The sequence below is a fragment of the Callorhinchus milii genome, unplaced genomic scaffold, assembly GCF_018977255.1.
Source record: "Callorhinchus milii isolate IMCB2004 unplaced genomic scaffold, IMCB_Cmil_1.0 Scaffold2, whole genome shotgun sequence".
Classification (NCBI taxonomy): Eukaryota; Metazoa; Chordata; class Chondrichthyes; order Chimaeriformes; family Callorhinchidae; genus Callorhinchus; species Callorhinchus milii.
The window spans coordinates 59,470,837-59,494,489 of NW_024704743.1; the positions used below are offsets into that span (position 1 = coordinate 59,470,837).

Sequence of the window (23,653 nt, forward strand, 5' to 3'; positions counted from 1 at the left end):
CACAAAGGGTTGTGGAAATGTGGAATTTCCTACACCCAAAGGTTGTAGCTGCCTGGTCAATTGAAATCTTTAAAGAGGGAGATGGATGGATATTTGGTAGGCAGGGATGGTATCAAGGCATATGGTGAATGGGCAGGGAATATGGTGTTAAATTGCAGATCAGCCACGATCCAGTAAAACGATGGAGCAGGTTCAACGGGCCGAATGATCTATTTCCTGTTCTCATGTTATGTTCTTAAACACTAGAGTGGCCAATATTGTTAATTTGCAAACTATCAATTTAGTTTTGTTTAGAAGAGTAACAGTCACAGATAACAAACAAGTACAATCTAGCCTTCAACTTTGTACTATTGGGATGAATATCACATGGGGCGTGCCAAAAAACTTTCAGTTCTTAAATGTTCTGGCTGAAAGGTAATGTGCAGCAGAGCAGCTAAAGAAAGGGGTTGAAGAACTATTTATTTTAAAAAGGTGGAAAATTATTTTTTTAAATGTGAATTTATCATAATGTGATTGAAGTCATTAATTTTCTTCTCCTTTTCTGTTCCAGGTGAACTTAGGTGGGATAAACGATATCTTGTATTTTGGCTTGTTCGAAGGCAAAGATCCAGACCCCAAACAGAATCCTGGATACATTATATTGTATTCCTACCTTATATTCTACAAGTAAATTGTCAAAGCTTTTTATCCAGGGCGTGAAATTAGCATTACCTCAGGAGCAATTTTCTACCAAATATTAGAAATGTGCTACTGAGATGAGAATCTCTTGGCATAATGTAACTGTCTGTAAGCTGTTTTGTTGCTGTTTGTTGTCACAATCACTGTCTGCCAATTGTAAGACCCAGAATGAACATCAGTCATGGGCAGGATCAGAAGCCACCATTTCATAATTTAACTTGCAATCTTGTTCACTTATGGTTGCACAAAAGTTTGGAAGAGCAATGCAGAATCATAATTGTCCAGATTTGCTAATTTTTTGGCCAGAAATATACTTATTTATATCCAAGCAGCAACCTTTTCTGCTGTTATCAATTTAATATTTAACCCTGATTCCTTTACTTATTCGTTTTTCTACAGAAACTCCAAAATAGGTATGATTGTTTTAAGTTTTTAGTGGCCATTTTTCTTCATGTCTTCTGTAATTGATCTTATGAAAATGTGGTTCATTACATTTTGAACCTGTAATTTTGGGGGAAGGTTACTGAAGATTAGCTGTATCAATATATATCGCAATGGCAGTGGTTGCGTATTGCTTTCTTTATCGAAAAAATGACCTTACAGAATTGAAAGATGACTACTGAAAACCAGGATTCCTGATGGACCTGTCTCACAAAACTATGCTGAAGTACCTAATTTGTTAATCGCATCACCACTGCCAGAAATCTGACTGCACATCACAGTAAGATTATCGAAATTGCCTTTCAATTTTCCATTCTCTTCTTTCCTATCCTCAGTTCATGAGCTATAATGAACAGTTTCCCATTTTTTAAAAAAATTGATTCATTTGGTTGTAATCAAGCAGTGCTGTATGTGTTTAGCCACATTGTCGAAAAATGCAAAAGTATTTGATCAAAACTTCTAACTGGAAACTTTCATGTTGCCTAGTTTAAAATTATGCTGCAAACTGACTAGAGGGTTAAATATGGTGCTTCAAATCAGACCCCAACCCCCAATACCCCAGTGTAGGTAGCACAACAGCTACTGTGAAGATGTCTCTGACTTGTTATTCATAAGTTTTTTTTGGAAATGAACATACACATCAGTTTCAATGTCGGAGACAAATGACTTCAAAGTGAAATTTGTTTTATATACCTCGGGGTTACTAAAACCTATTCTGAGGATTGGAACATTCAGCTTTTGTGATGGATATGTTAGTCACGTTTACCAGAGTATTTTAAGATATTTTGAGAGGATTAACATTTTGCACGATTGCAGGATTTGTATTCTGCTAGCACCACTACAAAATTAAGTGCATTCTCCCTGTTCGAAAGACTAACTTGCTGTGTTTATGCTTTGACTGGTAGTGTGTTCTTGCATGCAAATGTTTTATGGGTCTAATTGGCTTAGTTTTTTACCATTTTTTACTGTATATTTCTGTCGGCGGTCGGGCCTTCAGCCTCTGTCCCCGCCCTCTGGAACTCCATCCCACATTCCCTTGGCCTCACTCCCTCACTTTCCATCTTCAAGGCACACCTCAAGACCCTCCTCTTCGGCCACCCTCCTACCCTCTTTGCCCTCCACCCTCCACAATTCCAACACCCACCCCTCCCTCCCTCCCTCCATGTTCCGTGCCTTGGGACATCTTCCCGACGTGAAAGGTTTTTTAAAATGTAAACTTGTATTTGTTGCATTGATTCATATTACCATTTTTTTATCACAAAGCCATACACAGGTTTTCTAGGTCTATTTGTAAAACTGGAACATTATGGAATTACTGCAAAAGTCACCCACCAAGTCCAAAATGTACCTCCACATAAATTTTGTTTCATAGCTTTTGCTATTTTTGATTTAGGCACTAAAACAGTTATTCCAAGTAAATGCAATGATCTTTGAGTGATTGTAAACAATGCTACGCATATACCTAAAACTTGGCAAGATATAGAAATTGATAGATTAGGCACAAAATAAAAACATTGGTTGATGAAATTTTTATAACTTTGCGAGTACTATAGTTGAATTTGAGTAGCTTTCTAACGCTGTTTTAGATGGTTTCTAATCTTTAATATATGTACAAATAAGTACATTCAAATAAATGATTTAATCTAAATAAACGTGTAACTTGATGCATTTGAAATGAGCATTTTTGATTGATGACGTATACTTCTGCCTATAAATAGATTCTGAGACGCACATATATTTTATATTGTCAGGGAAGCATGTAAGAAAATTGGCCTAAAGGCAGACTTGGTTGCCGTTTCACCAATTTTTGTTTTTTTCGTGCTTACTGCACCGAGGCTTTGTTTGCAAACGTATTTCATTTTGACTTTCACTTATTCTCCTGGGGAGAAAATGCCATCTAGTTCGAGAATTAAGTTTTTTCTTATTTTAGAGCATGCAGTTGGACAGTTCTTAAATATTCAATTATAACTTTGAAGCAGAAACTCTACAAGTTTCTTTAGGAACAACTCAAAAAACCTGAACAACTGAATTCTAAATACGACAGAGTTCGTGATACTCTACGAGACTCCTTTTCAAACTGTCGCAGAGTTTCAAGGATAAAATATGGACATATTTCAGTAACTGGCTGAAGGGAAGGGAACACTAGAGGTTAGAGGTAGGAATGGGACATTGCGGGGGAGATATTGAGTTAGGATGCGCTACTTTGTTGTGTGCATGAATGATCTAGATCCAGTTTAAGATAGTCAAATTTTAATTTTAAGATTGGAGAACACTGGAGTAGAAACCAAAATTTTCCACACACAATGGCACCCTTCAATCTTATCATGACTTTGTCAATCAGATCTTACACAGGGAACTTGAAATACTCATTATTGGCAAATGTAGTATAGATCAGTGCAAGATGCAGATATAGATAACAAATTAGAACTCAGACTGTTGAAACTAGGGTCAAGAAATCATTCTTCACACGCAGGTTAATTAAGATATTGAATGCAGTTCTCCAAAAGGCTGCAAAAACAATCAATATGGATGTTTAAAAGATAGACCTCGATAATAGAGGTATTGAGGGGTGTGATTAAAAAGGCGAGATCTAATTAACCAGTGGAACACGTTCAATGGGCTGAATGGCCTCCTTTTCCTATTCACTTAACAGGAAAATATTCGAAATCAATGTTGGCAACATGTATCCTCTCACAGCGTTCCTTATTAGAGCTGGCTCGATGTTGAGCACCACCACTGTTAATCACTCCCAAGATGCTGCCCTGCGTGAGAGGCACTATTACAAATGCAAGTTGTTGTAGTAGGGCAGTTGTGGACAATCTCTGGCAAGAAGTGACCCCTGAACATTCGCACGAGTCTAAGTAAGTCCTGTTCGATCGGTAGTGTGGTTTCAGTTTTTCTTGATTGAAAATTTCTTGCTTTATGGCATATTTTGTAGAGGCATATGAAAAGCTGAGTGAGATACAGAAGGTAACCCAGAAAAATACTTTAACGTCCATCAGCACAGGAGAAGACTGGTGGGGAAGGCCAATTTTAGAATAGGTGTAAAGAAGTGCTTATTTACACAGAGGGTAATCAGAAGCTGTGTGTGTTACAAGGAAGGGCATGACCCATTTAAGAGTTTAGGGAATGAGGCATTTAAGAATTAGCTTGATGCTGTAATGGAAAGAATGTGGATTGGTATTCCAGAAGCTTCAGATCAAAAGATTTTTAACCAAATCTCTCTTGTGATGTGCACGGTCATCTTAAAATACTTTTTTTATTTAAATATTCTATAGAAGTGGTGCAGCTTGTTGAAAAAATAAACAAATCAATTCAACACTTTTGCCGAAAATGCACTGTAAATCTTTATTTGGATAATAGTTTTTTTATTTGTTCCAATACAATTGGACACATTTTCTAAAACATTTAGCAAACCACTTATCAAATTCAATTTTAAGGAAATTTAAAATGTTGATTTCTCAAACTGCTGCATTAATGCAGTAAAAAAATACTCAAAGTATAAGATTGTAACACAATTTGATTTGTATAAACAGTTACCCTGTATGGACAGTTTTTAAGTGCAAGCCTGGCTTACTTGGTAGCATTATCATCTCTGCATCAGGAGGTTTGAGTTCAAGCCCACGTTGAGAGTTTGAACTCACATAGTCTAGGCTCACTCCAATGCAGTGCTGAGGGAAGTGGAGTTTGAGGTATGATTCTTCAGATAAAACATTAAACCAAGGTCCCATCTGCCTGTTCAGGTGGAAATTAGTGTCCCATGGCATTATTAGAGTGGTTGGAGCACTCGCTTTGCAAGCGAGAGACCTGAGTTCAATTCCAGGCAGTGGGCGAAACCTTGGGCAAGTTTCCTTACTCACACGCCTAATAATAATCCCTCCAAAACCAAAAACAATAATAAAAATTGGTCATTTTCAATCTACGACTGTTTGTGCGACATTGCTGTGCGCAATTGGCTGCCGCGTTCGCCCACAAATATACAGTCAATTCACTTTACAGTGTCTTCTATGAAGCGCTTTGGGACATCCTCCCGACGTGAAAAGCGCTCTATCAAATGCAAGGATTATTATTATATTACAAAAGGGAATGTCCTCACCAACAGTCACCCAAACAAAATTTGTCATTCACTTCATGGTCATTTGTGGAGCATAGCTGTTTGCAAATTGACTGTTGCACTCTCTTACAAATACACTTTACATCTAAATCATGTGAAGCCCATTGACACACCCTGACATGAAAGACACTATGTCAAATGCAAGGTTTATTATTTTTATTACCCAACATAATCAAAATTGCACAATCGTGAAAATGCATCAATTTGATTCTTCCTACTTATTCCAAGCAAAAAAATTGCTTAATGAATTTAGCAATCTGAAAAACTTCCGACATGAAAATACATTTTTAAATAAATTCAGTCCTGTGATGTTTGCACCATATTTACAACATGATCCAATATTCGTGAGATTTGTTTTACTAGTCTATATTGAATTGATGATTGTCCTGTTTGTTCTGAATAACTGGACAGATTAAGAAGTAAAATATGTAGGCATTTCTAAAAGACATGCAGTATTTAGAAATACTAAATATTTAGTATTTGCCCTAACTTGTTTTGCACACATCATTATGAGTTCTTACAGGAGGAAGCATTTTTTATATTAAACTGGAGATTGGGCTTTGTGGCTTCTTGCATCAGTTCATACAGCTGTCCAATTTGTTCATTGTTGAAGCCTTTTAGTTTTTCCTCCGTTAAGTCAGCTCCTAACTGCATTTTTTGCTTTGGTTCCACCACTGTGTGTGAAACCTGTTTCTGCAGTACATGTGCATATTCCTGAGAAAAGACAAAATAAAGTAGACTGTTCCATTACAAGTCTTCAAGTCAATATTTAAAGAAACCTGTCGGTCTCACTAGCTGACATTTCATCAATCACCCTATGATGAATTCATTAGTCACTAATGTTTACCTGCAGCAATGCAGCTTCCTATAAATCAGAAATGTTATTAACTTTCTTTGGAATGACATGACCAGGGAATATAGCTCTAAAAAATTTATTTCATGATTTAACATTGAAATACCGGGTAACACTAAAAATGTACTTCTAATGTTACGTTTGTGAGACAACTGAATCTTCATTATTATATCACTCAGCAGTGCACAGAACAGCTGTTGTTCAATTATCATCAAAAGGAATTCATTTAAATTTTATTTAATGTACTTTTTCCAAACTGCTACAGTAAATCTATGACACAATTAAAATGATAAGGCACTGAATTGAACATTTTCTTGCAATGGATATTAAAGTCTAAAATTCAGGCAATGATTCTTCAGTTTAGAGGGTTAGTTGTATATTTCTTGTAATTACTGGTGCTTTTAGTTACAGAATTGCTTCACATATCACATCTGCAATGTTGCCTTGGAGTTCTGAGGCTATAGACGCTGCCTGTTTATATAACGACAGTGGGCAGAGACAGAGCAACAAAAGCACAATTAACAATTCTGAATCTTAAGTAAATGCTCTTTCCACTTTGCCTCTGATAATGGATGGGAAGTTACATATTGACCACCAAGCAAACACCTGTAGGGGAATTATGAACCTGGAATCAGACTTGTAAGCCTGGTTCAGTTGGTAACACTTTCACCTCAAAATCAGAAGGTTGTGGATTCAAGCCCCACGTAAGAACTTTGAACTCATAGCGTAGGTGCAGTGCTAGGGGTGTGTTGCGTTGTTGGAAGTGCCGTTCTTCAATGAGAGGATAAACTGAGGTCCCGTCTGCCTGTTCAAGCAGATGTTAAAGAGAAGGGAGTTTCTCCCAGTGTACTGGCCAATAATCCCCAAATTTTAAAAAAAGGCATTAATTTCATGACTGTCTGTGGGATATTGCTGTGTGCAAATGGGATGCTATGTTTGCATACAAGAATACAGTCACTCTATTTTGCAGTAAATCCTATGAAGAGCTTTGAGACTTACTTTTGACATGAAAAGATCTATGTATAAGGCACGTCTCAAAACCCTCCTTTTCGACCGAGCCTTTGGCCATCCTCCCTGCCCTCCATGATCCCCAGCTCGGGTCCAAATTCCTGACTGTCCAGCGCCTTGGGATGTCTCCCAACTTGAAAGGCGCTATACACATGTAACATATTGTATACCAAATCAAAGTAAATTAAGGCAGATACTTTTCAAATAAGGTTTAAAAAAAAGTTTGTCTTTTTTCTAAAAACAAAATCAATACCAGTACATTGTAAAAGATGTATTCTATTTTAACCTCAACAAGTATTAAATTTGCTCTGAAAAGCATAAGATTACTGTAATAACTAGTGTTTTTTAGATACTATACCCAACTCTCTGGAACTCACTTTCAAATTCCCTCCACTCTACACCTCCATTTAAAAAGAATTCAAAAGAAAACGTCCTGGAACTTGCTTTGGACACCTCTAGCCTATCCACCGTTATTCTGTACAATCTCTGTAAAGCACTTTGAGACAATATCCTATCTTGTTGTAATAGATGGCATTATGAAACATATTGATGTAAAGCTGGATTTGAGATCCATATGCATAGGGATGTTTGGTCCAAATGAAAATAAACACTGCGTTCACATACATTTTTAAAAAGTTTACAGATTAATTTAGAGAGAAAATGCATTAATGAAAAAACAAAACTGAATCCATTACAAACCATTAGAATTGAAATTCATAAGAAAAACAGATAGCTGATCCTGAAAATATCTCATTTTGATTAACAATGAAGAGTTGATGAAGTATCTATTCCTGAAAATGAGAATTAGCATTAAGTATTTATTTGATAATACAAGTCTTCATTATGTTCCCCATTAAATAGAGTATGCTTTTAGTGTGTGACACTACATAATTTGTCAGCCACACATTGCGTTATTGCACTTACTGGAATACTTCATCTTATAAATCACATCAGAGAGAAGGCATTGGAGATCAACTTGTGACGTGTTCTGGATATGAATCCTTGTGCAAAATGGCAGGTCAGTAATAATTTAGTCCTGAGATACTTCCATTAAGAAAATGTTATTAGCAGTCTGCAATGCAACAAGATGAACCATCCCAGCTACATTTTAATTTGTTTCTTCCTCTCTTCCAATCCTATGATGGTGGTGGGGGGAGAGAAGAGGAAGACGGGAGAACTGGAAGAGAGCCAATGAGATATGACGCACTCCCCTTGGCAATGGTGATGAGGCATTGCACACTATAAAGCCTTGTTGAGATACTGGGGTGGAATAAAAGGGAACTTCAGTCTTCAATTATCTATATACCTGACCTGGAGTGCTTGACATTGACACTGGATGCCAAAAATGAACAAGTATTCCATTTGTAGCCTTTATGTCTCACCTGAATGAGCACCATATTCAAATGGAAAAAATACAATGATATACTGTATATTCATACTATTGCACTGTTAACAGCATTTTCATTGTGCCAAATGTATGTACATACTTCACATTTGTTTAACAGGAACCTCTCGTTTAATAAGCAAGTCATTAAAAGCTATTTTGCAGGTGCAGGAAGCAAAGGCAAATGGCCATACACAAGCGGTATAGGATACAACACTATGGGAGTACTGTACTAGTGCAGTTGTACAGAGCATTGATCAAACCCCATGTGGAGTAGAGTACTGTATTGTGTCCAGGCTTAGGAAGAATATATTCCTGTTCCTAAATTAGAAAATGGATACATTCCACTCCCCCCTATCCCATTCCTGCATGAGATGACTCATGGTTGGTACAAAAATGACACTTAACTATACAATATATCCTTTGAAGCACCTTCAGAGGTTTTTCCGATGTGAAAAGTTTAATAGCAAATGTAAGGATTACTATTAGTAGTAATATGATTACAGTTCTGTGGGTACTGGCAGCCTTCAGCTATATCTTCAATTACGATTCTAGACAATGAATTTTACAAGTTATTTAACTGGGAGAGAGGTAAGGTCTCAGCACTGATAAAACATCAAACTGCTTTCATTAAAAGCCTTCAAATGATCATGCTTCAAATGACACACAAAACAGAACTGTTATGTGCTCTGTTTTAAGCCAGCCACCAGCTAATGATGTAGTACCTGTAAACTTCATATAAGTTACAATGGTGCATAATTCAAGAACATCTCTAATTTAGCAGGCTCAACCCTAGAAAGAGGGATTAGAAAAGTATTGAATGTAGTTATTCTCTGGCCAGGGTTTATTTTGTGGTTCAAACATATGTGGTTTAAAAGGGCTGTGAACAGTCAAGAAACACAAAGAGAAGGGGGAAAATGCAGCATTATTCTATGTCAATCTCCCGGAATGGCAGGATATTACTTGCATCTGCAATCCTACATGTGGCGATCTGCCAATCTTGCTTATGCCATTAAGTCAAAGTCAAAGAAAGTCACCAGAACTAATTCTGTGTATCTTTTTGACTAAATTGACTTCTACGGTATAGTGTTGAAGCAAGCCTCCTAATAAGTCATAATAATAATAATCCTTACATTTGATATAGTGCTTTTCACGTCTTCTAGACGTCTCAAAGCGCTTCACAGAATATATTGTAAAGTGACTTGTTAGTTGACTCATGCTCGCTATGTCAAAACAGTCTGAGGCAGCAATAATAATAATAATCCTTACATTTGACAAAGCATCTTTCACATCAGGATGATATTCCAAAGCACTCCACAGGGTATACTGCAAAGTGCAACAACTGTGTTTTGTTGGCAATAAACAAGGTAAATAAGTTGAGTTTAGATATCCAGACATCATACTCGAGCTGTATAGTCCATTCAGACCACACCACATAAAATTTTGGTCACCATAACATAAATAATACTACAAATGCCCCAGACGCAGTGGAGAGGAGAGCAACGAGAATGATGCCCAGTGTTAGAGTTATGAGCTATGACTAGACAAGATTGGGCTCTTCAGTCTTCAAAGAAGACTCAGAAGAGACTTTAAAGGTGTATAAAATTTTAAATAGACCTGAAAAAGGAAACCCAGATCCATACTTTAGGAATTACCAAGACAGAGAACTATAGAACATAGGTTTAGAGTTGTAAAGGGCAATTCCAGGTCAGATACCAGGTAGTTTATCTTTACTCCGATATTAATCAATGACAAGAACAGAAAAAGTGGGGGCAGTCAGGACACTGGACTTGTTTAAAATGCAGCTTGATGCTGTGATGGGGAGGGGAGGTTGGGAGAATAGTAGGATGGGTATTCTGAAAGGATGAGATTGGTTTGAGGAAGGAACCCCTTCAGCCATTCAATCTTGTGATCCCACAACCTTCTGACTCAGAGGCAAGAGTCCAACCACTGAGCCAGACTGATACCTAACTCACTAATTATTTGCTCAGTTCAAATGCAACTGTAACTAACTACCTTGCACTGACTGCAAATCTAGGTCATATGGGTAAAAGGAGGATCCCCAACATTGACCCCCAAGGCACCACTACTCCAATTCAACCAAGTTTACCTTCCATAACCCTCTGCTTCCCTTCATGTTAACAATGTTCCAAAATCTCAGCCACCCACTCAACACACCTGAGCCCAGCCACCCACCAACACACCCGACCTCCGACACACCCGAGCTCTGCCACCGATACACTTGAGCTCTGCACCGACACATCTAAGCTCTGCACCGATACACCCGAGTTCTGCCACCGATACACCTGAGCTCTGCACCGACACACCCGAGCTCTGCACCGACACACCTGAGCTCTGCCACCGACACACCACTCAGCCACTCACTTACACACCCGAGCTCACACTCCCATCCACACCTGAGCTCAGCCACCCACCGACATACCTGAGCTAATAATAAAATGAGTAGTTATGTTTTGGGAGAAATTTGTCAAGTGGGTTTATGAAACCTAAAATTAATTTTCTGAGCTATAAAAACTGCAGGAAACACCAGTTAGTTTGTTTTACATCTTATAAATCATAAGAAATTGCTGCCATGTTGAATCAATGAGAGTGGGTGAAACAGTCAGTGAGTAGCTTTCAGCCATGAAATTTGATTGATTTATAGCCAAACATTCATAACATACTGCTAGTTGTTAGACTCTATTAATGCAGAAACATGATATATAATCTGATGTGTTTTTTTATAAAACAAAAAGGATTTTGAGAACTATAAAGGCTACCTACTTTCCATTGCTGAACATTAGTATACCATGAGCATCTACAATTTTGTTAATGCGGTGTGTCTGACAGAATTTAATCTACAAATAGATATGGTGATTGAATAAAAAGAGCATGACCATCTAATGACTTAGAGAGCTCTAAAGGCATTTGCCTGCGCGCACACAAAATTGATTCAAGTATTAGTTCAAACAGTTCAAGTATTCCCTAATTTCAAAAGTAGCAGCATCCAGTTCCAGCTGGGTCCCTACCTAATGTGTAATTGTGTATTGATCCGTGGGTCAGAAGTAGGATATGGTAGTCACTCAGGGATTAAAAATATAGCCGGTCTTAATTAGTCAAGACATTTCAGAAAGACCAAACAAGGGTGCACCCCATATTATGATTATAGCATTATGACTGGCCGGTTAACAATAACTGTTACAGTAATGTTTCCCATAACATCCAGGGGGCTATCCAATCACAAAAAATTAGTACCAATCCAGATATTTTTGCAATCATGGCTTTTGAAAGAGTCACCCAAATAGCAAATAATTAATTACTGTGTGTCTCATTCCAATTCTTATATAAATTCTATATATCACATATACTAAATGTTCCTATGCATTTTATGCTGAACAGTGTTGCTCATTAGGAAGCTGGCAGGGAATTCCTAGTACATACTATCCACCTAGTCAGGGCTACAACTTATGCTTGTCAGATGTCAAATTACCAATTAATGACTATCCTCCTGGGGAGGTAGGCGGTGTAAAGTATGGTTTCCTGAACTGACTCCAAGGTAATGTACTGACAACAGAATGTTAGAATCTAGTCAATCCTTGGTAATCTGAATTTCTGAGCCAGAGAGGACTGCATTACCCCAGTGCACTGCTGCTGATAGACCAGCCAGCCCAGCTCATTGGCAGGACTTGGGAGGGGCAGAACGAATCACTGGGAGCAGATATTCTTCCCACTCGGCTCCCCCGCAGGTTAAAGCATTAATGGGTACAGTTTTCCTAGCCAGACAAGCAGCAGGATGCATGCCAGACAGTGCTCACAATGGCAAGTTATGTGGTTTTAGCTGAATAAACTTCAGCAGTATCCCACAAGCATTACGGAGGTCCTAATAGCCTTGAATCTAGCCAACATGCACTTTTTGGGGTGTCTGACCCATTTGGAAACCCACCACCATACTCAAGAGTATCCAAACCAGAGTTCCTTGCATTCCATCTACACGTGCAAATTCTAGAGACACTTATTGAAATGGAATGCGCGTTCTCTCCCTGGAGGGGCACATCCTGCTTTTCTAAATCCAGAGAATGTTACAACAACTTTGCACAGTGGTCAGTATAGGTCGAAGCAGCTGCTCTCTGTGTTTTCTACAAATCCACTCACTGCTTGATCCTGCACTTTGTAAATGGGACGGAGGAAGTTCCGCTGCTGCACCCCCAGGAGCTCGGATCCATAAAGGAGGACTGTTTACACACAGGTCTTATATGCCGTAAGCTTGATCTGGATTAGGACCTTACTATCCTTGGCGAGACAAGCACAACCAGAGTGCCCTTCACGCCTTCTCTTTCAGAACTGTGTCCAAGCAAAGCCCCCAGCTACCAATAAGAATCAATAATTGGGACTAAGGCCCCTTGTACCTTTCAATGAATACCCTTGATGTCTTCTGAGACTGATACTCGAAATGCAGTGCTGGGAATGTACTGTACTGTGGGAGGTAAAAGTTTTTTGGGTGAAATGTTAAACCAACTGGATGTGGATATGGCACATTTTGAAAAGAGAAGGCAATTTCTCCCAGTGTCCTGGCTACTATTCCCATATTCACTGAGCAACTCTTTGTAAGGCAATGCTGTGTGCAAATTGGCTGCCGCATTTGCCTACAAAATAGTCAATACACTTTACTGTAAAGCCTGAATGGCTTTTAGGCATCCCCCAATATGAGTTTTAGGAGTCAGTGGTTAGAGCACTCAACTCACAAACGAGAGACCTGGATTCGATTCCAGGCAGGGCGAAACCTTGGGCAAGTTTCCTCACTCCACAGCCTGATAATAATCCTTCAAAAAAAAACAATAATAAAATTGGTCACTTCAATCCACGACTGTTTGTGGGACACCGCTGTGCACAATTGGCTGCCGCGTTTCGCCCACAAATATACAGTCAATTCACTTTACAGTATATTCTGTGAAGCGCTTTGAGAAGTCTAGAAGACGTGAAAGAGCGCTATATCAAATGCAAGGATTATTATAATTACAATATATCAAATAATATCCTTAAATTTATTATATCCTTCACAGAATGTATTGTAATGTGGGATAACTGTTTTTTGGTGGGTGAACACAGCAGCCAATTGGCATTGCCCCACAAATAGCCATGAAACAAATCACCAAATTTATTTAGGGATTGATAGCCAAGACACTGGGATAAAGTCTTCTCATTCTGAATAGTGCCATGGGGTCTTTAACTTCCACCTGAACAGGAGACCTTGGTTTGACCATTCAAAGGATGGCATCTCCGACAATGCAGCACACCCCAGCGTGGCACTGGAGTGTCATCTTAGATCGTATGAGTTCAAAGTTCTGACGGAGAGCTTGAACCCAGAACCTTCTGACTCACCCGAGTTAAGAGTAGTTACCAACTGAGACAGGCTGACACCTGCTTTGAATTGGAACAGCGACATCATAGAAACACCAAGTTTCCCACCGTCTAGATAGATATATACTAATGTTCCTTTATCATTTCTCCCACAAAATATACAGTCAATCCACTTTACAATATATTCTGTGAAGCAACTTGAGATGTCTCAACAACATGATAAGGCCCAATATCAAATACAAGGATTATTATTATTATTATCATCATCATCGCTGGGTTAAAATCCTGGAACTCCCTTCCCAACAATCCCGTGGGAACAAAATTATCATTAACATTGCAGTGGTTTAAAGAAAAAGCCCACCACCACATTCTAAAGGAAACTTAGGGGTGGCAATAAATGATGGCTCGACCTGCATTGCTCACATTCAGAGTTGAATTTAAAAAATAAAATTCATACTTTAGCAACAACAAAGCATGAGTGCACCAATAATTATTACTAATGCAATATTTTACTACAAGTGTAGAATTTTATCTGAATAAAATTAACATTCTCTGTTTACTGTACATTTAAGCTCCAATTGACTTACTTTCTAATGAAATTGAGTAGAACATTACAGGGAAGAAATTTCACCTGATTCTACATTTACTCTATTTTCTTAGCAGTTCAGACTGTTTAGAATTTGACAATTTCTTTAAAAAAAACAAATTCTTAAATACAACCTGAAATTTGAAGCCATTTTATCTAAGTTCTTCAGAAAAATGATTTCAATGTTAAGAACAAAATTCAACAATTTCATAAATTCTGGATTCTCTTTGTGCCACATACATGGAGTAAATCTACACCCAGATGGAACGTCTCCCCACAAAAGTTCTCCACAAGCCTTTAGTGCCACCCCGAGGAAATCGATGGGACTACAGACACAATTCCATATCATTTTGTATTTTTGATACGGTCTACAGTGGATGCACTAGTAGCTTGGTTTTGGTTGTTTTTTTCTGTCCCATAAACCACAAACATATTTCAGTACAACAACAACAACGTGCATTTATATAGCACCCTTCACGCGGGGTAGCGTCCTGGATCGCTTCACAGTGGCGGGGTCTGATAACGTTCACTAAAACCCATGTAATAAGTTCAACAAACAATCCAAGTTGCAAAATAAAATGTTTTGTGTTATATGCCTTGTTATATTGAGAATGGCAAAACCCATAAATCCAGCAGTCTAACTGTTCATTTTAATTTCTGATGGTTTCAATGTCACCTTATCTCACCATTGTTATTTGTTAATACTCATTCTCAACCCGTCTTTTCTATTATATATATTAACAAACCTAAACTTTCATATACTTATTTCAATGCTTTTATTTCAAATATGTTTTAATACAAAACAATAGATATCCAGCAATAATTAGCAGACAGTAATCAGTATTCAGGTTCCTTTGGGACCAACTGGCTGGATCATAACTGAGGTGGGACTGAAGCTTGGATCGTAAAGTAACAAAGAAAACTGGGGCAGAATAACTTTCATTTTCATAGCACCTGATCATGTCCTAAAGTCTCAAAAGCTCTAAAAGTAGTGAAACCATTTGCGATAACTAGATCCCCTATATGGCTTTAGCTTGCAAGATTCCAGCAGTACCCCTGGATTCCCCAAGCCTTGGATCTTGCCAACACGTGTCTAATACTCTCTGGAATTAGGTAAGCAAGTTGTGTCCCTCCAGGAAGACAGTGGGCATTCGATTCCAATAAATATCTGGGATTTCCATGTGCAGGTGAGATGCATGGAACTCTCAATTTGATTTGGATACTCTTAAGCAGAAATGGCCAAGTAACTATTTTACACATTTGTAATGCGGTTCATGTGCTGCTAGTTGGCCTCTTAAGCATGGTGGTAAGTTTCCACATGTGTCAGACACCCAGCTGACCTCGCTGAAGAGATAGGCTGGTGATATAAGCAGGATATAAACTTTTCTGATATTCCAAGCATGTTATGTTCTGCAGATTCCATCTTTGATTATACTATTTTGAAAATATAAAAAGCAGCTGCTAACATTTTTCAAAATCCCAAAGTCGTCCAGGTATATCTATGAATTTCTGGCTTGCAAGCAATTAGAAACACAAGGCATGCAATATATTATTATTTTTTAAAAAATATAAGTTTAGATAAGGTTCATGAGAAAAATAAAGCCACAAGTATCTATCTATTGACTAAAAGTTCCTAGAATGTTATAGTTCCTTTATGGTGCTCTGATTACCTTTTAACCAGGAAAGTAAATTATAACTAGTTTTCATTAAAGTCGCTAAGATCAAAGTCCATCAATTAATCCAGTACTGGAAAAGTGCCAGATATACATCATATTTAGCAATTTTCAAAAGTTTAGATGAACATATTATATGTTACATACAGTGCTTACAGTAACATACACTGTTGTGTTAGGTTGATTAATATTGTTATGCATGGTATACTAATGGAGTAATGCAGGTTTAACAGCTGAAACAATTCTCTTTTGGTCCATCTTGACTAATGGTTCCAAATAATGCTTGGAACTGGATCTTGACTGAATCTCAATTCTGCACATTCAATTGATGTGTAGTTTGCTGCCATCTGTCTGCAGTATTCAACTTTACATCTGTTAGTTTTCAACAGTTTTGCTGTTTGTCCTGCATGTAGGTATTTTGATATATATTTCAAGTACAATTTTGGAATAAATGTATGCTTCTAAGAGGCTAAACAATTATACTGATAGTGACGAGAATGTGAAATTCTCTGCCACAAACTGTAATTAACATAGAGTCCAAAAGAGAATGTAATAGATCATTGAAAAGTTGGAATATTGTAGGTAAGGGGGTGGGATTATATTGGCTTGTGTCGAGAAAAACAGTTGGTCACACTCTTGCCTTCAAGTCAGACATTTGTGCTTTCCAGCCATTGTCACAATTCTGCCACTCATACTCCAGAAAAGAGCTGGGGCTTGGAGCGTTACACTGACAGAGGCACCATCCTTTGGATAAGACTTTAATCCAAGGTCCCATCTTCAGGTGGATGTTAAAGATCGCATGGCACGATTCAAAAAGAAGGGATCTTTTCCCAGTACCCTTGCTAACAAGGGTGCTATATCAAATGCAAATATTATTATAATACGCTTACCAGCTGCACTGAATGTGCAAGCATAGTTTGGATTATTGATTAAATCGGATTTTATACAATTTATACAGTTTGCCTGCAACTCGGACTTTGCACAAGTCATGTTAAATATTATGGTTTACGATATGACTTGTGACTTTTACTGTATATGTTTCATGCTGGTAAGGCTTAGAAATAATAATAACCCTTGCATTTGATATAGCACTTTTCACGTCTTCTAGACATTTCAAAGCGCTTCACAGAATATACTGTAAAGTGAATTGACTGTATATGTGTGGGCGAAATGCGGCAGCCAATTGCGCACAGCAATGTCCCACAAACAGTCGTGGATTGAAGTGACCAAATTATTATTTTTTTCTTGAGGGATTATTATCAAGCATGTGGAGAAAGGAAACTTGCCCAAGGTTTCGCCCTGTTTCACCCTACAATGTTACAGTGTAGCGCTCATCATCAAAAAAAATTCTGCTGCATTTAGTATCATCTGCGGCAACGAAACTATTGCATACAATATTCCATACAAATGCCGGTGTAAAATGCATACACGTGCTATACAATAATTATCAGCTCAACCAAGAAAGACTGCAGATTTCTTACTATGAATAGTATTTATAAATAAATAGTATTTATCATTCATGTGTGGAGGGGCCAACTTGCTCAAAATGCTTCAAAAGCAAAGGGGAACAGGGCCTGAAGCTGACAGTCTGGGCTCACACAACAATGCAATGTTGAAGTTTCTTGTCTTATCAGTCGTGTCCGGACCTATTGTAGATTGTTAGCTCAAAGTCCTGAGCTTTGGTTGAATGCACAACCTTCTGACTAACTACAAGAGTGCTACCAACTGAGACGCTTGCCGATCCGGATTTACACACTTACTCGCTCTCCAAGCCGGGCTGACACACTCACTTGCTCTCTGAGTTGGCCTAACACACGCACTCACTCTCCAAACCGGGCCGACATACCAGCTCACTCGTTCACTGAGCTAGGCTGACACACTTGTTCGCTCTCCGAGCCAGGCTGACGCTCGCTCTCTCTGAGCTGGGCTGACACACTCGCTCTGTCTTAGAAGCATACGTTTATTCCAAATTGTAAGCTGGGCTTACACACTTACTCGTACACTTACTCGAGCCAGGCTGACACACTCGCTCACTCACTGATACAGGCTGACACACTCGCTCACTCACTGATACAGGCTGACACACTCGTTCACTCACTGATACAGGCTGACACACTCGCTCACTCACTGATACAGGCTGACACACTCGCTCACTCACTGAGCCGGGCTGACACACTCGCTCGCTCACTGATACAGGCTGACACACTCGCTCGCTCACTGATACAGGCTGACACACTCGCTCGCTCACTGATACAGGCTGACACACTCGCTCACTCACTGAGCCGGGCTGACACACTCGCTGACTCACTGAGCCGGGCTGACACACTCGCTCACTCACTGATACAGGCTGACACACTCGCTCACTCACTGATACAGGCTGACACACTCGCTCACTCACTGATACAGGCTGACACACTCGCTCACTCACTGATACAGGCTGACACACTCGCTCACTCACTGATACAGGCTGACACACTCGCTCACTCACTGATACAGGCTGACACACTCGCTCACTCACTGATACAGGCTGACACACTCGCTCACTCACTGATACAGGCTGACACACTCGCTCACTCACTGATACAGGCTGACACACTCGCTCACTCACTGATACAGGCTGACACACTCGCTCACTCACTGATACAGGCTGACACACTCGCTCACTCACTGATACAGGCTGACACACTCGCTCACTCACTGAGCCGGGCTGACACACTCGCTGACCCACTGAGCCGGGCTGACACACTCGCTCACTCACTGATACAGGCTGACACACTCGCTCACTCACTGATACAGGCTGACACACTCGCTCACTCACTGATACAGGCTGACACACTCGCTCACTCACTGATACAGGCTGACACACTCGCTCACTCACTGAGCCGGGCTGACACACTCACTCACTCACTGAGCCGGGCTGACACACTCGCTGACTCACTGAGCCGGGCTGACACACTCGCTGACCCACTGAGCCGGGCTGACACACTCGCTCCCTCACTGATACAGGCTGACACACTCGCTCACTCACTGATACAGGCTGACACACTCGCTCACTCACTGATACAGGCTGACACACTCGCTCACTCACTGATACAGGCTGACACACTCGCTCACTCACTGATACAGGCTGACACACTCGCTGACCCACTGAGCCGGGCTGACACACTCGCTCACTCACTGATACAGGCTGACACACTCGCTCACTCACTGAGCCGGGCTGACACACTCGCTGACCCATTGAGCCGGGCTGACACACTCGCTGACTCACTGAGCCGGGCTGACACACTCGCTGACTCACTGAGCCGGGCTGACACACTCGCTGACCCACTGAGCCGGGCTGACACACTCGCTCCCTCACTGATACAGGCTGACACACTCGCTCACTCACTGAGCCGGGCTGACACACTCGCTCACTCACTGAGCCGGGCTGACACACTCGCTCACTCACTGAGCCGGCTGACACGCTCGCTCCCTCACTGAGCCGGGCTGACACACTCGCTCCCTCCCTGAGCCGGGCTGACACACTCGCTCACTCACTGAGCCGGGCTGACACACTCGCTCACTCACTGATACAGGCTGACACACTCGCTCCCTCACTGATACAGGCTGACACACTCGCTCACTCACTGATACAGGCTGACACACTCGCTCACTCACTGATACAGGCTGACACACTCGCTCACTCACTGAGCCGGGCTGACACACTCGCTCGCTCACTGATACAGGCTGACACACTCGCTCACTCACTGAGCCGGGCTGACACACTCGCTCACTCACTGAGCCGGGCTGACACACTCGCTCACTCACTGAGCCGGGCTGACACACTCGCTCCCTCACTGAGCCGGGCTGACACACTCGCTCACTCACTGATACAGGCTGACACACTCGCTCACTCACTGATACAGGCTGACACACTCGCTCACTCACTGATACAGGCTGACACACTCGCTCACTCACTGATACAGGCTGACACACTCGCTCACTCACTGATACAGGCTGACACACTCGCTCACTCACTGATACAGGCTGACACACTCGCTCACTCACTGATACAGGCTGACACACTCGCTCACTCACTGATACAGGCTGACACACTCGCTCACTCACTGATACAGGCTGACACACTCGCTCACTCACTGATACAGGCTGACACACTCGCTCACTCACTGATACAGGCTGACACACTCGCTCACTCACTGATACAGGCTGACACACTCGCTCACTCACTGATACAGGCTGACACACTCGCTCACTCACTGAGCCGGGCTGACACACTCGCTCACTCACTGAGCCGGGCTGACACACTCGCTGACCCACTGAGCCGGGCTGACACACTCGCTGACTCACTGAGCCGGGCTGACACACTCGCTGACCCACTGAGCCGGGCTGACACACTCGCTCCTCACTGATACAGGCTGACACACTCGCTCACTCACTGAGCCGGGCTGACACACTCGCTCACTCACTGAGCCGGGCTGACACACTCGCTCCCTCACTGAGCCGGGCTGACACACTCGCTCCCTCCCTGAGCCGGGCTGACACACTCGCTCACTCACTGAGCCGGGCTGACACACTCGCTCACTCACTGATACAGGCTGACACACTCGCTGACCCACTGAGCCGGGCTGACACACTCGCTCACTCACTGATACAGGCTGACACACTCGCTCACTCACTGATACAGGCTGACACACTCGCTCACTCACTGAGCCGGGCTGACACACTCGCTCACTCACTGAGCCGGGCTGACACACTCGCTCCCTCACTGAGCCGGGCTGACACACTCGCTCACTCACTGAGCCGGGCTGACACACTCGCTCCCTCACTGAGCCGGGCTGACACACTCGCTCCCTCACTGAGCCGGGCTGACACACTCGCTCACTTACTGAGCCGGGCTGACACACTCGCTCGCTCACTGAGCCGGGCTGACACACTCGCTCGCTCACTGAGCCGGGCTGACACACTCGCTCAGTCACTGAGCCGGGCTGACACACTCGCTCACTCACTGATACAGGCTGACACACTCGCTCACTCACTGATACAGGCTGACACACTCGCTCACTCACTGATACAGGCTGACACACTCGCTCACTCACTGATACAGGCTGACACACTCGCTCACTCACTGATACAGGCTGACACACTCGCTCACTCACTGATACAGGCTGACACACTCGCTCACTCACTGATACAGGCTGACACACTCGCTGACTCACTGAGCCGGGCTGACACACTCGCTCACTCACTGAGCCGGGCTGACACACTCGCTCACTCACTGAGCCGGGCTGACACACTCGCTGACTCACTGAGCCGGGCTGACACACTCGCTGACCCACTGAGCCGGGCTGACACACTCGCTCCTCACTGATACAGGCTGACACACTCGCTCACTCACTGATACAGGCTGACACACTCGCTCACTCACTGATACAGGCTGACACACTCGCTCACTCACTGATACAGGCTGACACACTCGCTGACCCACTGAGCCGGGCTGACACACTCGCTCACTCACTGATACAGGCTGACACACTCGCTCACTCACTGAGCCGGGCTGACACACTCGCTGACCCACTGAGCCGGGCTGACACACTCGCTGACTCACTGAGCCGGGCTGACACACTCGCTGACCCACTGAGCCGGGCTGACACACTCGCTCCCTCACTGATACAGGCTGACACACTCGCTCACTCACTGAGCCGGGCTGACACACTCGCTCACTCACTGAGCCGGGCTGACACACTCGCTCACTCACTGAGCCGGGCTGACACACTCGCTCCCTCACTGAGCCGGGCTGACACACTCGCTCCCTCCCTGAGCCGGGCTGACACACTCGCTCACTCACTGAGCCGGGCTGACACACTCGCTCACTCACTGATACAGGCTGACACACTCGCTGACCCACTGAGCCGGGCTGACACACTCGCTCACTCACTGATACAGGCTGACACACTCGCTCACTCACTGATACAGGCTGACACACTCGCTCACTCACTGAGCCGGGCTGACACACTCGCTCACTCACTGAGCCGGGCTGACACACTCGCTCACTCACTGACACACAACGCTAGAGAGTGAAAGTCACAAACACACACAGATTGCCCAGAAGAGACACAAACTCACCATCCACTCCTGTATGAATCTTTCGCTCTCCTGCTGCTCAGCCGTCTTGTTCCTCCTGAACTCGTCCCTGACATACTGATCGCCCAGAGCCCGCAGGTCAGGGGGCAGGAGGCGGTGGAGGAGGAGGATCCTCCGGTACAGCATCCGCACCCGGCACACGTGAGCCGCCCCCAACATCAGCAACAACTGAAACAGCGTTTAAACTATCAAACCAGTGGTCGCGACCCCCACCCACACCAGCACCCCCACACCAGCCCCCCCCCCCCCCCCCCCCCCCCCACCAGCCTCCCACCCACCAGGCCCCCCCCCACCAGCCCCCCCCACCAGCCCCCCACCCACACCAGCACCCCACCAGCCCCCCCCCACCAGCCCCCCCCCACCAGCCTCCCCACCCACCAGCCCCCCACCCACCACCAGCCCCCCCACCCCCACCAGCACCCCATCCACCAGCCCCCCACCCACACCAGCCCCCCACCCCCCCCCACCAGCCCCCCCCCACCAGCCCCCCACCCACACCAGCACCCCCACCAGCCCCCCCCACCAGCCCCCCCCCACCAGCCTCCCACCCACCAGGCCCCCCCACCAGCCCCCCACCCACCACCAGCCCCCCCACCCCCACCAGCCCCCCACCCACCAGCCCCCCACCCACCAGCCCCCCCTCACCAGTCCCCCCCACCCCCCCTCACCAGCCCCCCCACCAGCCCCCCCACCAGCCCCCCACCAGCCCCCCCACCACCAGCCCCCCCACCCCCACCAGCCCCCCCCCCACCCCCACCAGCCCCCCCTCACCAGCCCCCCCACCCCCACCAGCCCCCCCCCCACCCCCACCAGCCCCCCCTCACCAGCCCCCCACCCCACCAGCCCCCACCCACCAGCCCCCACCCCCACCAGCCCCCCACCAGCCCCCCCACCAGCCCCCCACCCCACCAGCCCCCCCCCCACCAGCCCCCCCAACAAGCACCCCCCCCACCCACCCCCACACCAGCCCCACACCACACGTACTGACCTGTCGGGTCCGGCAATAATCTCCTTCCGGAAGCACATCGTCGTCTGCATTTTTTTTGTCCCTTAAAATAATAATAATAATAATTATAATAATGATTTGTTTTGGGGATTTATTTAAAATGTCTCAAATTCAAATACAAAATTTTAAATCTGAAACTGTGAGGCTGTCCGGGGGGGGAGGGGGGGGGGGGAGGGGGGGCCCTGGTTCCGGGCTCCGCTGCCGCGGTGCGGGGGGACTGACGGTGGTGCTCACTTCCGTGTGGCCACTACTGCCCATGCGCTGTTGCCTGGAGACGGGCACAGCCACAGGGACCCACAGCCACAGACCCACAGGGACAGAGACCCACAGCCACAGAGACCCACAGGGACCCACAGCCATAGAGACCCATAGCCACAGGGACCCACAGCCATAGAGACCCACAGCCACAGA

At 43.7% G+C, this 23,653-nt stretch overlaps 2 protein-coding genes across 3 annotated transcripts in view; one reads left to right on the forward strand and one right to left on the reverse strand.

Annotated features, from left to right (window-relative positions):
• si:dkey-256h2.1 (uncharacterized protein LOC337520 homolog) overlaps positions 1–4,310 on the forward strand; it is a 61,881-nt gene extending 57,571 nt beyond the window's left edge. Inside the window, exon 12 of the mRNA XM_007904786.2 lies at positions 551–4,310. Coding sequence (XP_007902977.2) covers positions 551–670 — 120 coding nt within the window. The 3' untranslated portion in view covers positions 671–4,310. The remainder of the gene's footprint in view (positions 1–550) is intronic.
• A 1,064-nt stretch (positions 4,311–5,374) lies between these two features.
• Positions 5,375–23,494, reverse strand: sdhaf3 (succinate dehydrogenase complex assembly factor 3). 2 transcript variants are annotated; one of them, XM_042331798.1, is made up of 4 exons: positions 23,477–23,494; positions 23,225–23,285; positions 22,219–22,404; positions 5,375–5,947 (listed from the first exon to the last, which is right to left on the reverse strand). In XM_042331798.1, exons 3-4 carry the CDS (start codon positions 22,393–22,395, stop codon positions 5,741–5,743), a joined length of 384 nt encoding a protein of 127 aa, XP_042187732.1. In that variant the 5' UTR covers positions 22,396–22,404; positions 23,225–23,285; positions 23,477–23,494; the 3' UTR covers positions 5,375–5,740. The 2 variants fall into 2 exon arrangements, with proteins under 2 accessions (XP_042187732.1, XP_042187733.1); XM_042331799.1 differs by lacking the exons at positions 23,225–23,285; positions 23,477–23,494 and adding an exon at positions 23,193–23,220.
• Positions 23,495–23,653: the final 159 nt, after the last annotated feature.